The sequence below is a fragment of the Chelonia mydas genome, chromosome 19, assembly GCF_015237465.2.
Source record: "Chelonia mydas isolate rCheMyd1 chromosome 19, rCheMyd1.pri.v2, whole genome shotgun sequence".
NCBI classification, from domain to species: domain Eukaryota; kingdom Metazoa; phylum Chordata; order Testudines; family Cheloniidae; genus Chelonia; species Chelonia mydas.
In genome coordinates this window covers 1,997,052-2,017,934 of record NC_051259.2, presented here as the reverse complement: position 1 = coordinate 2,017,934, position 20,883 = coordinate 1,997,052, and the positions used below count along the sequence as shown (strand labels likewise).

At 46.4% G+C, this 20,883-nt stretch overlaps 1 protein-coding gene across 2 annotated transcripts in view; it reads right to left on the bottom strand.

Annotated features, from left to right (window-relative positions):
• GRIK3 (glutamate ionotropic receptor kainate type subunit 3) overlaps nt 1-20,883 on the bottom strand; it is a 228,881-nt gene that overhangs the window by 84,809 nt on the left and 123,189 nt on the right. For both annotated transcript variants that reach the window (XM_007060684.4, XM_027823121.3), the window contains exons 3-6: nt 16,812-17,069; nt 14,895-15,076; nt 9,416-9,469; nt 1,337-1,510 (exon numbers count right to left, since the gene is read on the bottom strand). In XM_007060684.4, the coding sequence (XP_007060746.2) occupies nt 1,337-1,510; nt 9,416-9,469; nt 14,895-15,076; nt 16,812-17,069 (668 nt within the window). The remainder of the gene's footprint in view (nt 1-1,336; nt 1,511-9,415; nt 9,470-14,894; nt 15,077-16,811; nt 17,070-20,883) is intronic.

Below are 20,883 nucleotides of genomic sequence, written 5' to 3'. Positions count from 1 at the left end.
CTTCCCCCTGTTTACACCACACCTAGTCGCGGTCCCTGCATGGCCCAGCCACGCGACAGCCTGAACTAACAGCTTCAAATCAGTCTATGTGCATCCAGATTTTGTGGAGGAGATGTGACAGCGGGTCGCACCATTAAGACAAGTCAGATAGCTGCACGGAAGCTGCAGCCCCCGGGCATGCTGGCCCACACAGATGGACTGTAATAACATTGGTACAGTCCTGAGAGCTTTGTTGTATTTAAGAGGCAATTACAATCGAGAGCAACTAAGTACATGAGGAAGGATCCCTGGGATGGGTTGTCCTGAGACAAGTTGGTTGAGATGTGAGTCTTTTACTATATGTTTGTACAGCCCCCGCTGGAGCCTCTGGGTGCTAGAGAAAGGCGAAGAATTACTATTATTAATAAGAAATAATCACAATAACAATAAGAACAATTAGAGCTGGTCAAAATGTTTCCAAATTTCAGAATTAAAAACAATAAAGGAACGATTTTCTTGACCTTTCCACAGTTTTCTTCCAGTTTTTTCTCCAAATTACAGGGCTGGTGGAAATTTTTACAATTTGAAAATACTGACACAAATGTTTGTGGGTTTTCTCCTGACTGGCTCCAATACTAATAAATAATGCTCGGAGCCATTAATGGACTTTTGCATGTTCAACATAGGCTTCCAGGGGACTTATATGCAGCAGGGGCAGCTGCAAAACTCTCAAGACACCAAATGTGCATTTCTCTTGTACTCAGATCCTTGTCAGTGGTAGCTTCGCACTGCTCACACACCTACTGGTGAATAACTACCTTCAGATCTAGTTCCTGCAGGGGAGACCACGTTTAGCAAAATGAGAGTGCATGGATGCTTTTTTGATTTTTAAAGTTGTATGAAATCTAAAAAGGGTTTTTTTTTCCCCCAATGGATCACCTATCCATCCACTTCTGGATTTTAACTAAACGCTGAAGCAATCAGCACTGAACTGCTGTATTTACAGAAGAACAGCAGCTATCTTCACACATCAGACTTTTATGGATGATGGGCCAAGGAGATGTAGATCCCCTGTGATTGATACACATGCTGATACACCAGAGTGAATATGGCCCTATGCAGCTATGAGAGGGACGTCCAGCTACGATCCTTTGTTAAGTTTCAAAAGCAGAGAAATAATGAGTAGAAAATAAATGTCAATTATTCAGTAAAATCCTAGAGGAATAACTCCCTCCCCGGAACCCATGCAGCACCCAGAGCAGATATAACGGGAGTGGCGTTTGTGTCAGGGCCCCTCTCTGCACAGCCAGGGACAACACACCCACATGCCAAAGGGATTTTAAAGTGACCATCGTACCATCATGACTCCGTCAAGCAGGCCTGACTCCACCCTGGGCGTGGCCTGCAGCCGCTCCATGGACCATTTCTCAGTGATGGCAGACACGTGAGGGTTCTCCACGTTGAGGATCCGGAAGCCAGTCAGGTTCACTCCAGAGTAGCGGTATGGTTCTAGGTCTAATGCATAAAGATCCTTAAAAGAGAGAAATCAGTTTTAACATTTTGTGACTTTCTTTTATTTGTCGCATTTCCTTTGTTTAATGTGGTGTCCTTTGTATTAAGCTGGAGAGTTCAGGGTTCACAGAGAGTGGGATACAGGATGCTGCCGTACTGAATGCAGGGTGTAGAGCTCCGTCCCTTACCATCATTATGAGTATCATGATAGTACCAATGGAATCAGGGCTCCATTGTGCTACATACATCTAGGAAAAGCCAATCTCCTTTCCAAAGACTTTACAATCTAAACACACAAGACAAACAAAGAAAAACAACAAAATGTTTTGTTCAACCCAAAATGAAATGTCTAGTTTTCAGGTTTTTTTAAATCAAAAGACAAAGTCATTTTGAACTGAAAATCTTTTTTTTCTTTCAGAATATTGAAATGAAACATTTCCAAATTTCAGTAAGAATTTGCAAAATGTTTTGGTTGACTCAAATCTGCATTTTTCCGTGAAAAGAGTTGACTGAAAAATGTCATCCAACCCTAGTCCTGAGGCTGGTGCCTGGCCACTACACCCGGCAGAATGAGGTCTTAAAAGGCATTGTTTCTGCATTTGAGTTTAATCCTATAAAAGTTCCCCAAGGTTTTTCCTGGAGAATTTGCTTTGAGTGCTGAGTCCTGGATGGTGCCTTGGATGACAGAATAACTCCAAATTTGGAATGTCAATTTGCAGATCACTACAGAAGAGGAGCTAAGATGAATTTCTTGACATTACAACCAGTGTACACAGTCTGAAAATGAATGAGTGTGCCCTTTATACAATAAAAAAAAAGAGAGACAGAGAAACCAGGCAGTCTTTAGCTCGCCTGGCAACCAGCCCAAAGCTGTCACTCGGCAGGCAGGGAGAGAGGGGGTATTTGCAGTCCTTCGTAAGCGCACTTCCTTAATGCATCTCTTGGCTCTGCCACATCTGAATATTAACTTCAGTACAGGGAGGTCTGTAGCTCAAACCTCAGAAACAAATCTGAATGGGTTTTGGATCCGAGACATGCCAGGCACACACCACAGCTGTTCAGCTCGGCAAAAAACAAGAACAGCTCACCCAAGGGAAATGGAAGCTGCCTGGATGATGAAGCTGAACAAGGTTTCCTGGGAGTTCACAAATGAGGGAATCGTGAGTGAGCATGGCAGAGAATGGCAGTCAGGAGGGGGCTTCGGTCCTGGAATAATCTGCTTAATGAGTTGTTTTAACCATATTTTATTTTGAACAGTTTCTGCAACTGTTCTTGATTTTGTAATCCCAGATCATCCCATTCCTACCATCTTCTCCACTGATTCATTCTCTAAAACAGATGAGAGGCAATAAAAAAAAACTAGTTTGCATGCAACACATTCTCCTGGGCCAAATTCTAGGAAGTGCTGAGTTTCTGTTTTGACTTTTTGTTTCAAAATGGCATTGTTTAGAAATTAAGATAGATTAACTAAAAACCCCACAGAATGGGATGAAAAACACCCCAAAATGAAACAAAATGTTTTATTTTGTCCCAGCCGTGGATTGTACACTCTCTGGGGCTGGGACCTGACTCTTCGTTCTGTGTTTGTACGTTGCCTAGCACAACAGGGTCCTGGGGGACATGGCTGGGGCCGCTCGGTGCTCCTGCAATACAAATGCATGGGTTTCCCTGCCGGATTCGCTTGTACCCTGATACCGCATCATCAAAGTCAGTGTTTAACTACCACCCTGATGTGCCACACCGCTCGACCTGTCAGGGACCAGGTCTGGGGTGAAATGTGAGCCATGAAAAGGATCCCTGCTGGGAAGTTAAAATGCCGCTGGGTTCCTTCCTTTACAGCAAATGACACTTTCTGGAACCTCAGCCCCATGATTCTTTATTACTGACTGCACCAGGGCAGCTCCTCCCAGCGGGGCTGAGGCCGGCCAACCCTGCTTACTGAAGAGGCATGCCTTGGTGGGGCCCGGGGCCTCCTCGTAGGGAGCAGTAGGGTGAAATAGCACACTGGGACAAAGGAAGAGCTCTGTGTGTGGCCGACTAAACCAGGGCTGGGTATGAACTTTTGTGTTACGGGTTTGAGGTTCCCTGTGGGGTCTCTAGGGGGATTGTTTGAACCATTTTGGTTATTAAACCATCCCTGGGTGGGGGTGCTGTTAGCCACAAGACAGACTGTACAGGAGTTCTCAAAGGGCCTGCAAGAGAAGGCTAACGGGGGCAGGGCACGTGCAAAATGACCCCTGTCCGTGAGAGGGGTTAGCTACACTGATGTAAATATAGGGTGACCAGATGTCCTGATTTTATAGGGACAATCCTGATATTCGGGGCTTTGTCTTATATAGCACCTGTTACTCCCCACGGCTGCCCCAATTTTTCACACTTGCTGTCTGATCACCCTATGTAAATAGTCATCAACAGTACAAGTGAGGGGACCCCCAAGTTGTGTGGAAGGCTGGGAACTTTGCAATGACATGAGGTGAAGTCCCTAGATCTGCAGGATATGTGCAAGGGGTGTTGATTTAGGGGTTTACAAAACCCTACAAGATTAGAGGAACAGCCTGACTGACCCCCAACGCTAACCCAACAGGCCGCTGTTCTTTGTTCAGTGTCAAAAACCCAAAGTGCAAATTGGGGATGATTTGGACACTAAACGGTAACTTGGGAAGTATGTTCATCTCCGTCACATCCAGTCATTCTCTACCGTGTTATTTATGCGTAATCACGAGTATTCACGTGCAATGCCCATTGCAGGATTTAGGGAACATGGCAATTTTGAAATGCCTGCTCTACGTAAACTCCACGCACCTTTATCCCACCTAGCATGCTGTACCCCCTTCAGCACCGGGACACAGCTTGTCTGCATCCAGGGGGGTTTCCTCACCAGATCTAATGGAGGAGTTTGTCAAAGGAAGTAGCCAAGTCATGGATTCAATCTTGTTCTGTATCCCAGCAGAGCGGCGCCCGCTGCTTCTCACAAGCACCTGGTCCGACCTGCTCCAGGGCCAGCTGCTACTGCAGCAGGGGGTTCACATAAGCTGCTTAGAGAGCTCCCTGCGGACTGCATAGTCCAGTTGAAGGTGTGTCTCCTGACCTACAAAGGCCTCTATGGAAAGCGCTCTACCTGCCGGTGGTTGCCTCTCCCTCCATGACAGCTACAATCCCACACAACGGTGCAACTCTACACCAATGGGGGAGACCCATGGGTGCAGGGGACCAGATGTTCCCAGGCTATGGAGCTCCCCGCCCTGAGAAAGAACAAACACCTGGGATCCAGCCACTCTCAGGCCTAGAGACAAGTCTCATTTCTTCAACTTCAACAGTTTCTTCATGTCCCCCGTCCCCTGCACACGTCCACAACTCGCACACGCAAACACAGGGAGCCTTAGGAACTCAGCAAGCTATTTCTCTTTCCAGCTGGGAAGGGAGAAAGGGAGCGACTGTTGTTGTCATTTCTACTTGTAAACCCTCTCTTATCGCTGTGGTGACATGGGCTGTCTAAGGAGAGAGCCTTTCTGGAGCGTGCAGTGAATGGTTGAGGCTGGGATTAATAACGTGGAAATTCCCCCATGAACAGTGTCCACCCACCCGGGCCAGTGCCTTCTTTTCTGGCAACGCTTTGTTATTGCGGGTAGTAATGAAGTCTCCCTGCTATGGCTTACGGGGGCTGAAGCGATAAGGATGGGTATACGTTTATTGTTCTCAGAAGGGATTTTGAAAAGTTGGGTTATATTTTAACCGTTAATCGATCCCCTGCTGGTGAAGTCTCGTTTTTCTGTCTGATAGTCTCTGGCAGTCCCTGTGTGAGTCATCTGGCCCAGATTGCTTGTGCAATGAGGCAGGGACCACTGGGTGCATGTCTCAATACAGGAGAGAGATGGTCCATGCAATATGCCACTTCAGCCACACAGCTGCTTGACAATCAGTTCCATTCTGCCCAGGGGTGAGTGAAGGAACAGACCATCATGTTCCTGCACTGGACAGCGCGCCCGTATAGGCCGCGTACTGCAAACACACAGGGGCGGCTTGGGAGGTCACTGGGCAATGTGAATAGCACACGTCACAATTTGCTGGGATTTCATTAGCTGTTCACGAGCAGCATTGGGAAGAGTTAGTGAGGGCCAGAGCTCTGCCTGAAAGGAAGCTTTGCGCAAGCAGGTATCGACTGTAGGAATAGGCTTGGCAACTCCTTAAGGGGATTCATCCAGGAGATGACAGGGAATCTCTCAATGGGGAAGCAAGGACTTGGGATATTTATTATGCCTTTGTGCATCTTAGTGGCTGAACACTGATGTCTCCTGACGCCCAACAGGAACCAGCTTAGCCATGCAAATGTGGTTTTTGGTGACGTCACAGGCTGACCCTGTGTAATGACCCTGGTGGTGCACTCTCCCACTTGCAGAATTCATCATTTCTGGAACAGCTGGCAGAGCATTGGCCCCAAATGCAGAACCGTAATCAGTGTGTGAGAAAACCAGCGCATCCCAGACCACGGTGACTGCACACTCCGTGGAGGAGCTGGGAATCATTGCAGCTCTTGGGCCTTAAACTTTTAGGGCCTGATTTTATTTTTAAATGCTGGCTTCCTATTTTGCACCCTCCAAGTGCACAGCTGATGCCATGTAGATGTTTGCAGGTCCAGTCACTAATTACGCCCACAAAGAATTGCATGGTCAAATTTTCACCTGCAAAATTTTAGGTAGAAAACCAAAGATCCAGTCAAAGAGCAGGCTGAAAATCAATCTTGAATATCCTCTCATAAATGATGCCAGGTGACTGAACTCAGCTTGCGGATGTTTAATTGCATCAGGGTTTGGATGGTTAACATCATCTTTATCTCAGACTATGGATTTATTAGTCTATTGCTCGACCCCAGGGGAACAGTTTTCATATTCCTCATTCTTCCAGCAATCAGAATTTTTAGGCATAGAGTATCTTCTGTTAGTGCTTTGGGGAAAGATGTGGTGAATTCATTTCTGAGGCTAGCAGATTCACTTCCACAGCTTTAGTTGTACATGACAAAATCCATCCAGCTAGCTCCAACTGATGTCCAGGACCTCCTATCTCTCTGTTCCCCTCTCTGCCATGCCTCCAGCACTGGCCTCCTTTCTCACCCTGCCCATACTCAGGGTGTGACTATCTCCTATTCTGCATCTCCTGTAGCCCTTCACTTCCCCAAGGACCTGATTTCACTCCCATGGAAGCTAACTTGAGCCTTTCCATTCTCCTCCAGTCCATTTGAAATCTCAGCTGAAATCTGACTCTCCAGCTTCTAGAGATAAAAGAACAATTAAGACTTCAAACTGAGTTGCAAAAATTGCAAGGAAAAAAAATCACCATATTAGTTCCTCCCAGACCTTCTGCTCCTGCCGCTCCTATATCTGCAACTTGGAGCATCTGTTTCCATTTTCCAGTTCATCTACCTTTTCCTTCTATCACAGACTCTGGTGCTTTGGATTCGTCCCCTTCCACCTTCTCTGGAACATTGCTTTTCAGAGTTACGGAGCTGCTTTTACACCCCTGATATTGCCCAGCAAAAAGTTCCTAGCGGAAGCTCCACCTTCCATGACAGGCACGGCTTCTTGAGAGTCTGCGCCCGCAGAGATCAGGGATCTATTCTGTTAGCTGCTCTGCAAACACACAGAAAGCGGCGGGGACTTGCTATGGTCCAAATCCGGCAACAACTGCACTGACAACCCCCATTTGACTTCAGCGGAGCTCTTTGTGTTTGGATGTCACCTAGCACCATGGGGCCCTGATCTCGGCTTAGGCCTTCAGACGCTACTGAGTCCCTGTTTCAACACAATCAACTGATGTACATCGAAGTGACCTGCCTCTCTGATGTGCTGAGTTTCACAGGAGTAGGGTGTGCTCAGCACCAGCTGAAAGCCAGTCCAGTTTAATTTAAGTGCCTAATAATCAGGTTCAATATTAATTTAAGTGCCAGAAAATCAGGCCCCCACACACCCACCTGGGCAGGCCCCATGATTTGAACATTACGGCCTTCTGTTCTGTCTCCTGAACGCTTTCCCCTTAACCCTGGTGGCTCTAGAGATGGCGCCGCATTTAGTGCCTGCCCCAAGTCCTCCGCTGTGCAATTTCCCGCTCAGGCGCAGAGTCCGAGTCCTGCAGGCACTGAGCTCACCCTTCGCAGCACGCGGGGCTACAGACTGCTCCAGCGTTAAGCCTTAGCCCTCTTCAGAGCAGCCCAAAGTGCAGCGAAGATCCTTAGCTCAGCTGGATGAGTGGAGCACGCAGCAGAACATCAGCCCTCTTCCCCCTTACTTCTAGCTCCTCTGCTGGTGTCCGCGCCTGCTTGAGATGCTGCCCTGGGCACGCTCTTTCGCTCTGGACTTGGTGCACAGACCCTAAGTAGTTTGAGTCCCCAGCTTTCCTTAGCTACCCGCAAACAGCTGTGTTAGGGAGACGTCTCTTTGTACGGGCACCGCACAATCCTACAAGCTGTCGAGCCACTTCTAGAGATGCCAAGTCCCGCTGACCCCAACGGGAGCTGAGGGTGCTGAGCACCTTGCAGGATCAAACCCTAAATCCTGTGGAAGCAGGGGCTATGCTTGACACCAAACAACGGCCTCTCAGGGCATCTTGCTGGATCCTGGCTCCCAGTTCCGTTAGAAGGAAAATCAAGAGGGGGCCCTACATGTTGAACTCAGCTTTGCTGTTTGGCAAAATGTTGAAGCATTCCATGCCAAATGTTGATAGAGTGTACTCAGCACTGTCTAGGGACCTTTCAGAAACATTCACTATAACATAATAGACTAATTCATTAGCACCCCATGGGTCTAGCATGGTCAAAGCTGGAGAATGTGCATTGCAAGCTAGGAAAACATTGCCTTCAGGAATAATAGATTAAAACATCTTTCCCATGGTACAACTGTTATTTCAGGAAAGTGGCATTAATTGTGATTGCTTATCTGTTAATTTATTAACATTTTTTCCCCACCTCCAGGCTTTACCTACACACAAGATGTACTATGGGCTCAGCTGGGACTGATTAATAGGAGGTTATCTGGGAACTGCTTAAAGCTGCCTGGAATAGATAATGGCAGTAGGAGTAATTAAAATGTCTTTTGCATTTGAAAAATAAGTTTTGCAAATTTTAAGGGTTAGTTTATTATGTTTCTTTCCTAAAGGGGAAAGATACATGAGGTTTTTTTTAGCATCATACCAAATTCAGGAGGGTCCCAGACAATAACACCCTGAATTAAATAAAAAAAAAAGCATACGCCAAGAACAATGCCTCCTGGAGTCAGAGGGGAACTAGCCCATGTTTAATGAGACTGAAGATAATTTCAAGCTGAATTCTTCTCATGCAAAATAAACCTGCAGTGTCAAAATATCTCCCACAGCAAGGAGGGTTAGGCTGCGGTTCTCAAAAGAGCCTCAGGCAGAGAGGTTCCCAACGCCTATTGAATTTCAGCACCCACAAATCCCATCCACAATGGCTAAGGACCTTGTGCACTTGCTCAGCTTTCAGCGTGTGAGCAACCACACCGAGATCAAAATTACGGGAGGAAAAGAAGTTGAATAAATATTGTGGGCCTGATTCTCTTCTTGCCTCCGCTGGTGTATATGTGGAGTAACTCCAGAGAAGTAAACGCAGTTACACTGATGAAAAGCAGTGTACGGGAGAGGAGAATCAGCGTGTCTGTTAACACGAACAGTTACGTGATGCTTCAATGAGAAGGCCGGAATAAAAAAAAAATCTGATTTTAGACCAAAACTAAGTAAAACCTCCCGGTCCCTGTTCTGTTAATACAGGTCCACCCCGCCCCTCTGGGGTCCTGGAGCTGTATGACACACCCAGAAAAAAGCATTCCGTACGGCTCGCTGATGACATGCAGCACCTGCTCACATTTCATTCACGGTACATGGGGACAGTAAAAGGAGTTGCATTGATTTGATACTTTACCAGAGTAGTGAAGATGAAGTGGTAGTATTCCGTCATCATTCCCATTGCCATGGCCTTAAGAAGAGTGGGGGGAAAGAGGGTTAGCAAGATGTATGGTAAAACAGTCCAGAAGAAACAGTGAAAGAAAAACACCTGAAGGGCTGATACATACAGAGAGAGATGAACCAGGAAACACATTTGGATTCTGGACTGATTCAGCAAAGTGCTTAAGCATGTGCTTAACTTTAAGTTCCTGGGACATAAGCATATGCTTACATGCTTTGCTGAATCAAGGACTAAGACCCTTGTAGCCTGTTTTAAACAGGTACTGAGCACATCCAGATCCCATTGACTTCAATAGGGCATGGCGCTCCAGCAGTGAGAAAAATCCAGAGATTTGATTACAACATCTGGGCATCTCCACACGTCCTATACCACGTGAAATCCCAACACTGACAATGAGCTCTCCGCTGCTGGCCTGGCTGGGACAGAGGGAGAAAGATATGGCTGTGTTTACTTCTTGAGGAAGGTACTCTGGACACCTTGGTGATGGGCAACATTATAGAAACCTAGGCAGACACACAGCCCACCACCAGAGTAATGCTGCCTTGTGTTGATCTTAAAAGGTGAAGTGTAAAGCTTTTTATTCCTTAACTTTGGATTGGCATTGCTGCGTATTTCCATCTGTCATTGTTAGTGTGGGTCTTTGGTGCCTACCACATTCATACAACTAATTTTTTTTAAACGACTGTGCCCCTTTTTCTGAACATAATCAACGGAGGATTATACTTAGCATTTGGGACTCTAATTAGAAATATTTGGGGGGGGGGGGGGATGTCAGAAAAAGTCCAGGGGGAAGGAGAATGGAGGGAAGCCACTCAGCCATTCTGTATTATTCTATCAATGAAGTCAAATCAATTAGTATACATTTAGACCTGCTTGATGGGCTGAAAGGACTGCTCCAGAAATAGTCAGAGCAAAATCTGGCACCCAGGGCAATGTTTACTATTTCCAAGAAGCATTGCAGTAGATCTTAATAGCTGGGTGGAATGAAGGGCCAGACAGTTTCTGGCAGGAAGCAGGAGTTGCAGATATCCAGAGAAACAAATAGCTTTTTCCCCAGAGCTGCCTTAGCTCCTTTAGTCTGGGGAAATAGCATGTCAGCATCTTTGAAACACGGGGTGTAAAGCAGTGTCCAGTTAATGGATGCAATATTTTAGTGTTTCCTTCTACAGCTGATGCGAAAGGGATCAGAGTAGACCAAGAAGCAGGAGTCCATATAAACGATGACTCCCACACATCATTGCCATGATGGATATTAATAAAACTAGACTGAATGCATAATTCTACGATACATATCACTGAATCGTTTGGACCAGAAAGAGCCTGGACTATTACCAAATCCATTCACCTTGCAACAGGGCATAGCCCTAGTGTATCTAGGAAAGGAATCCGCCCAGAAAGATTTTCAAACAGAAGGGAGGTTTGGGTTTTTGGATAGGGTTCAGTGTGCTTTTGGGGAAAGCAGATCTAAGAGTACTTCAAAATCTTTAATGACAGCCACCTTGCCTCCTCTGACCTCAGGGGATGTTTGCTTCTCTCTGCTTTCTGTTTGGTTCTGCTACAATTACTAGGGCAGAGTTTAGCTCAGAGGAAGAGAAGAACAGTTTGAAAAGAAGCAGGGGGTTAGGAAACATGGAGAGGATGGGCCAATCCAGATTGCAGGGCCTAGAAACCCAGAATCTGAAGTTTTCCCTTCATTCCTTTCCTTGACCTGGATGTCTTTAAAAAACACAATGATATTAATGCAAAAAATAATCAGGTCTCTGGTATGAGCAGAAGATTTCAACCCAGAAGGCAATGAGGCGGTAATTCTCTGAGTCATCCACGATGGTCAATGTTAATGTGCTGGGGCCCAATCCTGCCATCAGATGGCTGGTGTGATGCATGAGTCTGAACGCAGAAAATGCCTCTGCTTTTGTAAAGAAATAAAGCAAAAAGCAACCCGCAGAACAGTAGAAAGGCTATCAACAACCGCCGGGGGGGGGGGGGGGGGGGGGGAGGGGAAACTGTAGAAAAGGTAGGACTGTGCCGAGCAGGAGTTCAGCAATCCATTCACAGACCGCTGCCAAGGAGGAGGAGAAAGAAAGTTGGGAGTTCAGAGAACAGATGTGATTGTAAACCGACGACCAGAAAGACTGAGACCAGAGATACCTGGCAACAAAGACTTTTCCCAAGTGAAATTGTAGTGCAAGAGGATAAAACAGAAAATACTTTAACTCTCTGGTGCTATCTCAAGAAACGCCACACCTGCTTCCTGGGAATGTGATCGTCTCATATGTGCTGTCTGTATTATCTTGGGATAGTCCTTCTTGGGTTAGTGGGGTTTAAAAGTATTGCCCAGGGTAACTATGAGTTGCCTTGATGCTATAGTCACTGTGGAGATATTTTTAATGAATGTGTTAAAGACACTGGGTTTTCAAATGTGACTCATGATCCAGGGTGCCCAACCTAGGTCACCTCTGAGGGGCCTGATTTGAAGAGAGCAGGTGCTCGGCACTTTCTGAAAATCAGAGTGTGTTAAGCCATCTCACGCTGGGCACCCAAAAATCAGGACTCACTTTTGGAAATCTTGTCCTCGATCTCTACGTTATTTAGTGGGGCAGCTTGGCAGGATTCCTCTCCTGCTTCGAATTGCAAATAGGTGCAGTAAAATAGGTGAGCTCAGAACACTTGTCCTGACACGGGAAGCAAAAACTGTAGGTCAGACTTGCGTGTGGTTTAATTGGCATGTTTGCTAAAGTATCCCAGAAGGGAATAACACAGAAAAGTTGTTATTGTTTAACAGAAAGGGTCTGGCTCTGAATCGTATCCCTTTTGCACAAACGTGTGACGCGTCTTGCGCTGTTCCTGTATCTTGCACAGTCTTCTTCCCCTCCCGCCCCACTGATTCGCAGTGGGAACAGAGCCCTACCATTCTAATCTGGCGGGATTTGACAGTCACTTTGCACAGGTGTAAAGGCCTGCAGAAGTTGCCGGGGAAGAGCAGACTGGACTCACGGCCTCCATAACCCATCCTCCAGAGAGCAAGGCTCCAGTATCGTGTCAGATTCATACGCTCTGGCAGTCAGAAAAGATGCAGGGAAAAACTGGAGCTATCCCCACTCCTCAATCCACCCCCCACCAGGTATGAGCGGGGACTGCGGCAGAACCCAGGGGGAGAGCTCGGTACACAGCAGGGAGCTTTGACACCAGCTGAGGTGCGGGTGGAGGGGGTTGTGACATTCCTCCGGAGCTCTTACGGTCCTTTGGCACTCGGTCCTAGACATTCTCTAGGGCAGTGGGTCTCACGGCCAATCAGCGCACAGCTGCAGCCCACGTGACGTCCGCAGGGCCGTACAGGTAGCATATATCATGACACGGATGTAACCCACACAACACACAGAGAGCTGCATAGGCAGCCCACAGTGGTCAATAGGTTGGAAACCACTGGTCTATGGATTGTAAGTAGATACCCCTGTTTCTTGTTTCCTGAAAAAATACCCACATACAAGAAACCTTTCGTGCCCCCCCGACCTCCACCCCACCCGCCCTTTATTCTTTACCCACACCGATGAGCAGAGCAGATGGCACAATAAACTATCAAAACCTGCATAATAAGTGTACAGCACCAAATACAGCCAGCCTATTAAAATAATTGACAGGAGATGAGGATTCCCCTTATTACTTTGTTAAATAATCCCGCCCTGGCTGTCTGATCTCTGGGCACTTCCCCTCATTTTGCAGTAGCACTGGGGTTGCAGAGAATTCCCTCTTCGGTGCACTGGGCTGCTTAGTCCTTCAAGGGCAGAACGGTTATTTAAACAGTATGTTGGGTCTCCCTGGGCTGGGATAAATCACACTTGTATTTGCTGATTTTTTTGTAACTCTCCTAGGGCCGACATTTCCTACCATAACGGCATGTACCTAAGGGGAAAAGGAAGGGGTGAAATCCAGGCCTGCTGGCATGTGAGAGACACAAATCAAGTAGCAGAAAAAAAACCTGGTCAATGGGAAATCACTGACATCTAGGCTCAACACAGCAATAAAAAGATCCAGAAATGTGGTAATCTTGGACTTTCCATTTTGATCAAATTTGTGGCTTCTTTTGTGTGTACGTACGTACGTACGTGTGTGTGTAGACACGCGTGCAAGCAGACACGCGTACCTTGCAGTAGTCCTTACCAAAATGTAGCATCTAGTATAATGTCCCCCTGTGCACGCCCAGGGGGCCTGAGGCAGGACAGATGGGAGAGATGACATGAAACCAGGAAGTAACACCACATTTGTGCAGGGACAGGGCTAACCGAACAATGACAGAAGTGGCCAAGAGCAGAATTCTGTTTGATACATTGGCTGACAAAGGGAGGAACAAGATCCAAGTTACCTGGGAAAGAATTTTCTGTAGTATCTGGCTGATGAATCTTGCCCATATGCTCAGGGTTTAGCTGATCGCCATATTTGGGGTCGGGAAGGAATTTTCCTCCAGGGCAGATTGGAAGGCCCTGGAGGTTTTTCGCCTTCCTCTGTAGCATGGGGCACGGATCACTTGCTGGAGGATTCTCTGCTCCTTGAGGTCTTTAAACTACAATTTGAGGACTTCAATAGCACAGATATAGGTGTGAGGTTTTTTTGTGGGAGTGGTGGGTGAAATTCTGTGGCCTGCATTGTGCAGGAGGTCAGACTAGATGATCATAATGGTCCCTTCTGACCTAAATATCTATGAATCTATGAATCTATGAACAAGTGCTGCACTCGCGCATTGAGGGCTGGAGAACCACTTGCGTGGCAACAGGAAATGGTACGTGATCATACAGTTAAAGACTGACGCCAACACAGCTGACCCCACTGATACCAGCTGAGGATCTGGCCTTGCATCCTAACTAAAGCTTGTAGGATTTTTTTCCTCCCTGAAGTGGAAAATTTTGATTTTTTTCCATGGACAATTTTTACTTTTCATTATTTTGGGTTTTTTCCCCAAAGAAAAGTTGAAATTTCCTGCAGAAATCAGACACTTCCCTGAAAATTTTCATTTAGTCAAAAACCTAATTTTGCACCAAAAAAGTTTTGACAGCAATTTTTTGGCCAGCCTTAATTTTAATACTGATGCACAAGGGAGCCAAGTTGGGTTACCAATGCAGCCCTAACTTTGGTGTTCTCTGCATGCTCTGCAGTGTGACCTGACCCTTGTAGCATAGTTCTGTGTACAAAACCTGTATTTTCAGATGTAAAAACCAAGTGTAGAGGAAGTAGCTCTAACTATAGCCTCAGAACATTGCCCACAAGAGCCTAAGCAAAGCATTTGCAGCTGCAAAAATGCTGTATTTATTGTAAAGGACGTTACCTGCAGGGGTACGCCACAGATGTCTCAGCTGGATTATCATCATTGCATGAGCATGAATTCCCAGAGGCTTCCCACTTTCCAAAGGACCCCTCCTGCTGCAGCCCCTCCGGAGCTCACCTGTTTGAGGATCTGAGCTGCCATCAAGTGGTTGCAGTCGAAGATGATGCGGAACTCCCGGCCTCTCTTCATCTCCTTCAGCAGGGGCCTGGCATCCTCCGTGTCGACGGGCAGCTGGCGGATCTTCAGTCGGATGTTGTACCTTGACGGGGCCATGATAAGCTCCTGCAGCCGAATCAGGCCTTAGAGAGCAGCGTTTCAAAAAGACAAAACCCACAGCAATGTCAGAACGAGCTGCTCTTGCCAGCAGCGGGTCCCTTCCACATCCACTGGGCTCCGGGTTCCTTCACAAACTTTTACTGGGCGACTGTTAGTTTTCATTCACAATTTGATTTCACAAAGTAATTTCCCCCCCCACCCCGCCAATATTTAGCATTTTAAAAATGTCTACCGAAACAAAGGATGCAGCGGGGCCGTGGTTTTAAATTTCAACCACATCTAGGGCAATTGTTTTCCAATTTTTCCCATATCAGAAACCCCATTCCTAATAACCCACCTTCCATCTAGCTGAGATCTAACCAGGATGCGCCCTTCCCCCCTCCCCCCACCATTTGGCCATGTGGGATTGGCAGGACAGTCGTGACCCTCTACAGCTTTGGGGGCATGCCCCTTCAAATTAAGAGCCCATGTTCTAGGGGAAAGAGAGAGCATAACAACTAGCCAGCCAACACCTCAAAATCTGTTTCATTTACTGTGTATAGATTAAAAAAGAAAAAAAAAAGTCCAATTAACTGAGACTTGAGTCCAACTGAGTCTTTAGGGGTAATTAATTCCAATCTGAAGAGAAGAATCTCCTCTCTATCATATTATATTACTGCCATGACTGTGGGCAGAAAAAGGAAATAACCGGAGACTTTTTTTCGACCCGTGCACTCATTTCTCTCCTCTGGAGAAAGCACAACGCCGTGCCGGCCACAGCCGGTTAAAGTTAGTGGGATCTAGCGTTGCAAGAAGAAACCCAACAGAAGGCCGTTGTAAAGGGGGAAGAGACAATGGGGAGTGTCCTTGTGCAACATGGAAGAAGTGCATTTGAACACGTCACGGAGAGGAATATACAGGGAGCCACATTAGCCAACAGCAGTGTCACACGGCATTCTCCGCAGCACTTCCCCTAAGGAAACTCGCTGGCTTTGTGAAATTGTCTTGAACAAGCGACCCGACACAATTTTATCTTTAGAGCAGGTGCTTTGCTGGGCTTTGTCCCACTATCAAGAGCTCCCTCTACCTGCAAATGTGTGTAAGGTGCATTTTCTGGTATGAGCCAGACAACAAAGGCTTTGCAGGCTCAGTTATGCCATTAGAGGGAGCTTTGTGCCCTCCGTGGCAAAACCACCTGCCAAATTCTCTGCTCATGTAAACAGACGCTGTGCGGCTGCGTTCAGTGAAGTGGGGCCAGTTTACACAGGCAGAGAACGTCATCCTTCATCTGGCCCCTTGTCGGCAGCCATGGGGATGAAGGCTATCCTTCATGGGGGAGGTTTGGATTGGATATTAGGAAAAACTTTTTCACTAAGAGGGTGGTGAAACACTGGAATGCGTTACCTAGGGAGGTGGTAGAATCTCCTTCCTTACAGGTTTTTAAGGTCAGGCTTGACAAAGCCCTGGCTGGGATGATTTAACTGGGACTTGGTCCTGCTTTGAGCAGGGGGTTGGACTAGATGACCTTCTGGGGTCCCTTCCAACCCTGATATTCTATGATTCTATGATTGATTCTATCCGGTTGACAAGTCTGCCAAAGCTTTAGACATATTCCAAAGAACCCTGTGCACTTCTGCTGTGAGTTCATGAGGAATTCGGATCTGTCCCTGTGGACTCGTCTCACCGCACATAACATGATTTTACTCCACCAGAGCGCATGGGAAAAGTCCCGAAATGGAACCCACAATAGATGAGCTGCTTCGCTCCCCCTTCACCTACCTGTACTGTCATCATAAACAACGGTAGCTGACCTCCATTTCAAATACTGTACAAGGTCCAGAATGGCATGGCTGAGAGAAGCATAGTCGGGGTAAAGGTTGACATAGAAAGTGTCCTTGTTATCCAAAGGGTGATGCTTCCACCGAAGTTGTATATGGGGGACTTCCAGTGCATTGCAAATAGACTGAACAGCATTGGTACAGGACCCTTGAGAAGGCCCGAATATTGCTACAACCCCCAGGGCGAGCTGGTCACAGGCTGGAATAGAAAGGGATCGAGGCTGTCAATACACCAGACAATATCCCTCCTGGGACTGATTAACAGTGGGGGAGGCAAGCCCATCCAGAGCGAGTCACTAATTCAGTCATATCACAAACAGCACAGCTCTGCTGCTTTGTCTTGGCACATGGAGAGAGAGATAGAGCGGCATGTATGGGGATGGATGGACAGACAGACAGAAGCCTCTGGGTAACAACCAAACTATAAATATTAAAAAATAAAGGAACAGAGAGGAGAGGCAGAGAGGCAGGTCAAGTTCTAGATCAACAGTGAGACAGACGAGAGATGACAGGTTCCAGACCAAGGAGTGATTATCCAAGCCTGATACAGCTGAGGGAGATGTACAAAGTCTTGACATTTTCAGGAGTTTTTCCTTACACACAGATAGTTCATTTTTAAATCCCAGCTCTGCATGGTGATAACACTGACTGCTCCTTAGTTAATGGCACTATCCTGTCAACAGCACTGGGTCACAGAGCCCTCTCCTATCTCATAAAGAGTGACCACAAAGCCAGGCTCCAGTGATGAGACATTCACTGAGGCCTGACTCTGCCACCTTCCCCTGCTCCAAGCAGCCCTTATGCAAGTAGTTCCATTGATCTTTGCAGATTTACTTGCAGGAGTAATTACTACTTAAGGCAATTAAGAACAGAATTAGGCCCTGCAGTGATGGTCCCTTGGGCAGCGACTGATATAAATGTAGAGCTGGGCAAAAAATTCCCATTGAATTGTTTTGAAAATTAAAAAAGGCTTTTTGACAAAACTGAAATTTTCATTAAAAATGTCAATTTTCTTCTAAATTTTGCATTAAAAATTTGAAAACCTAAGATATGGGGGTTTGGGATTTTTAAAGAAAAAACAGAAATTTTCACAGAAAAAGAAACCAATTATTTCCCAATCAGCTCAATATGAAAAAGGATTGATTCCTATTTCCATGATAAACAATGCCTGTTTTTCTGGGCTCCCTACTGGTTTGAATCCCATGTGACTGAAACGTACCATAGCCATTGGCAGTCTGGAAGCATCTCCCCCCCACCTCTCTTTCCATACAAAAATTATCTGTAATTTATCCAATATATTTTCAGTGGCCAGAAAACAGGGGTAGATGGCTGGTGAGATTTTTGGATTTTGATGTGTAGGTTTCATTCAGGTTGCTGGGAATGCAGGGTTTAAGCTTAAACCCCAGATATTTTGCAGATGCTTAGCACAGACTGGGGCTTTGACTAGTTCATTACATTAAATAACTTCATTCTGAAATGCACGTAGTCATTACTTTTTAAAAATAAAATATGTTTATCTGTGCCCAGCTCAGCAATGACCGTGGTTTAGACTGAGAGACTTACTAACGCGTACAGGGTTAACCCTCTCGCCCTTAGTCATGGGAACAGCCCCTTTCTATTGGGATGCCAGCTGACGCTGAGCTCAGCGAGGCCAGTCACCCCACTGGAATATCAGGCCTTTGCTTGCATGCTTTGCTGAATGGGGACCAGATCGAGGATAGAGCACCATAGCAGGGTATTTTACTCCTCCATGCTGCTCTGCTCAGAGAGTTATCAGATATGGTGACATCCTGACCCCACCGAAGGCAGAGAGTTTTGCCACAATGGGGCCAGAAATTCAATCCTATTGAGTATGGAATGACACCATAGGTCACCAGAGGGGACAGAGCCCCAGATCTTCTGTACAAAAAACATAAGGCTCAAAGGACCAGGTCTGCGAGCTGTCGGTGGCAGTAGGTTCTTATCCCCTATGTGGGGAAGCCACTAGATCACTTACCAAATGAAATAAGCTGACCTTTATGGGCCTGGTCCAGTACTAGCAGCTCAGACAAAAGGCTCTCTGAAGTCAGTGGGAGTTCCCTCTCATGTAATAAGAGCAGGATTGGGGTGCTAATGAACGGAACGTCATTGACTGGATTATAAACATAGAACCGACACTGCACAGAAGCTTGCACCTTGTGGCCTACACGCTGTGTTCCATTTGGTAAGGCAGGAACCACTCTGCTTCCTGCCAGGTAGGGAGTGTGCGCACATACACGGTCACTTGCACACTCACGTATGCACGCTCACGAGTGCCCCTCCTTTGGTTCCTGTGTGGTTTAACATCCAGCAAAAATTAATGCTTCAGTGAAGATAAACATGATACTTACACTTCAGCCTAGCACAGTGCAGGGGTCACAAAACCTAGGGGAACTTCCAAGATAAAACCCCCTGAAAAAAGCAAATATCAGCCTTGATTCCTGGTAGACTCCGTGACAATCAGTTACCAGCTCTGTCTATTGATGCCTCTCTGGTCTGTGAATTCAGACAGAGCCATACTTTTGCTGAGCAGGTTTCCCCCCCTGCTGAAGCTAATCCATCCCCTCACAAGCTGACGGGTAAACCACAACCAGACCCCTTGCTGTGCCATCCCGTTTCTCCCTCCCGCCCTCCAGACCTCGCTCTCTAGCAGCTCAAATCAATTGGCGTCCAATAACAATAATGACTTGTGGCGGTGGGGAGAAGGAAGGTGTAATCCCTCTCTACTAGGAATATTGGTGGGCAGCCAAACTCTTGCATGTTTATCCAATTTCTAAGCTTTTTAGGATCCACCGTTACTATTCCACACTTCTGTGCTTTTAAAAAGTTCATCAAACCATCACCTCAGACATTCTAGAACATCCACACAAAGCACAACTGGCAAGAAGCATTTAATAACGGCACAACCCATCATTTCAGTGCTCACATTTTACCCTTCTTTTAATGTGTGTGTGGGGGGGAGAGGGATAGGGGGACTCTGTTTCATTGGATAGAGTTCCCAGTCTTTATCTACCAATGCAAATGCACTAGGAAGTGGCACATTAATTAAACATGAAGGAGAGGCTTAAAAACATAACTTTATTTACTTGTCATAGTCCATTAATATCATGTCTAAGTGGAGCCGCTCAAGAGTCTTGCAAACTTTAGAGTTGGAAGAGAATTAGGTTAGCTGTGTAGGGTTAGCGGGTGAAGGAGTTGTATAGTCTAGTGACCGGCATAGGATAAGGAACTGGGAGATGCATGGCTGAGCATCTGATTTACAAGGCTTTTGATCCAGAATTCACTTGTCCCCTTGGTGCTTCAGTCAACTCAGCTGTAGAAACAGGCAATAACCCTGCACATACTGGGTGGTACAATGGCCCTGAGAATTCTAGGAAAAGATATTCATAAAATCCAGTAAAGCAGTGGCCACTTTCCACCTGAAGTGGGAGAATCCCGACAAGTGAGAGTCAGGATTATTTTAGTTTCTGCCACCAACACCTTTGGTGCCATCTTGGAATTTCCTATTGCATGAAGTTCAATTAAATGGAAACATGTGCATGAAAAATACAGTGGGCTTCAACACCTGTTCCTTTGTTTGTTTTAATAAAGAAACTATTGCACAGGCTACAGAAGACAAGGAATCTCCAGTCTGGCTGGCTTGAGGTTCCTGCAGCTGTCCACCTTTTCTCACTGTGGTCAGGTTATTTCAAAAACATGTACCCGTGTGTAAGCCCCAATTCAAAGAAAGCAAAGTGAGCAGCTCTGAATGCAGTGGTTACTCAGATTCCTCTGGGAGATGCAGGGCCAAGATTTTATGGGGTCCCCCGGTATCAGTGGAGCACAGTGTTGTTAACCTTTGACACACTGTTATAGCATTCCAGGTAGGTTCTAATCTCCCTTCCTGCCATGCACGCCAGGTGATGTACTTCCAGGAAGGATGCTGCCAAAGGTGTCATCCAAGTGGGTATATGCATAATGTCTCCAGCAGTGCATTGTTACCGTCACTGATCACA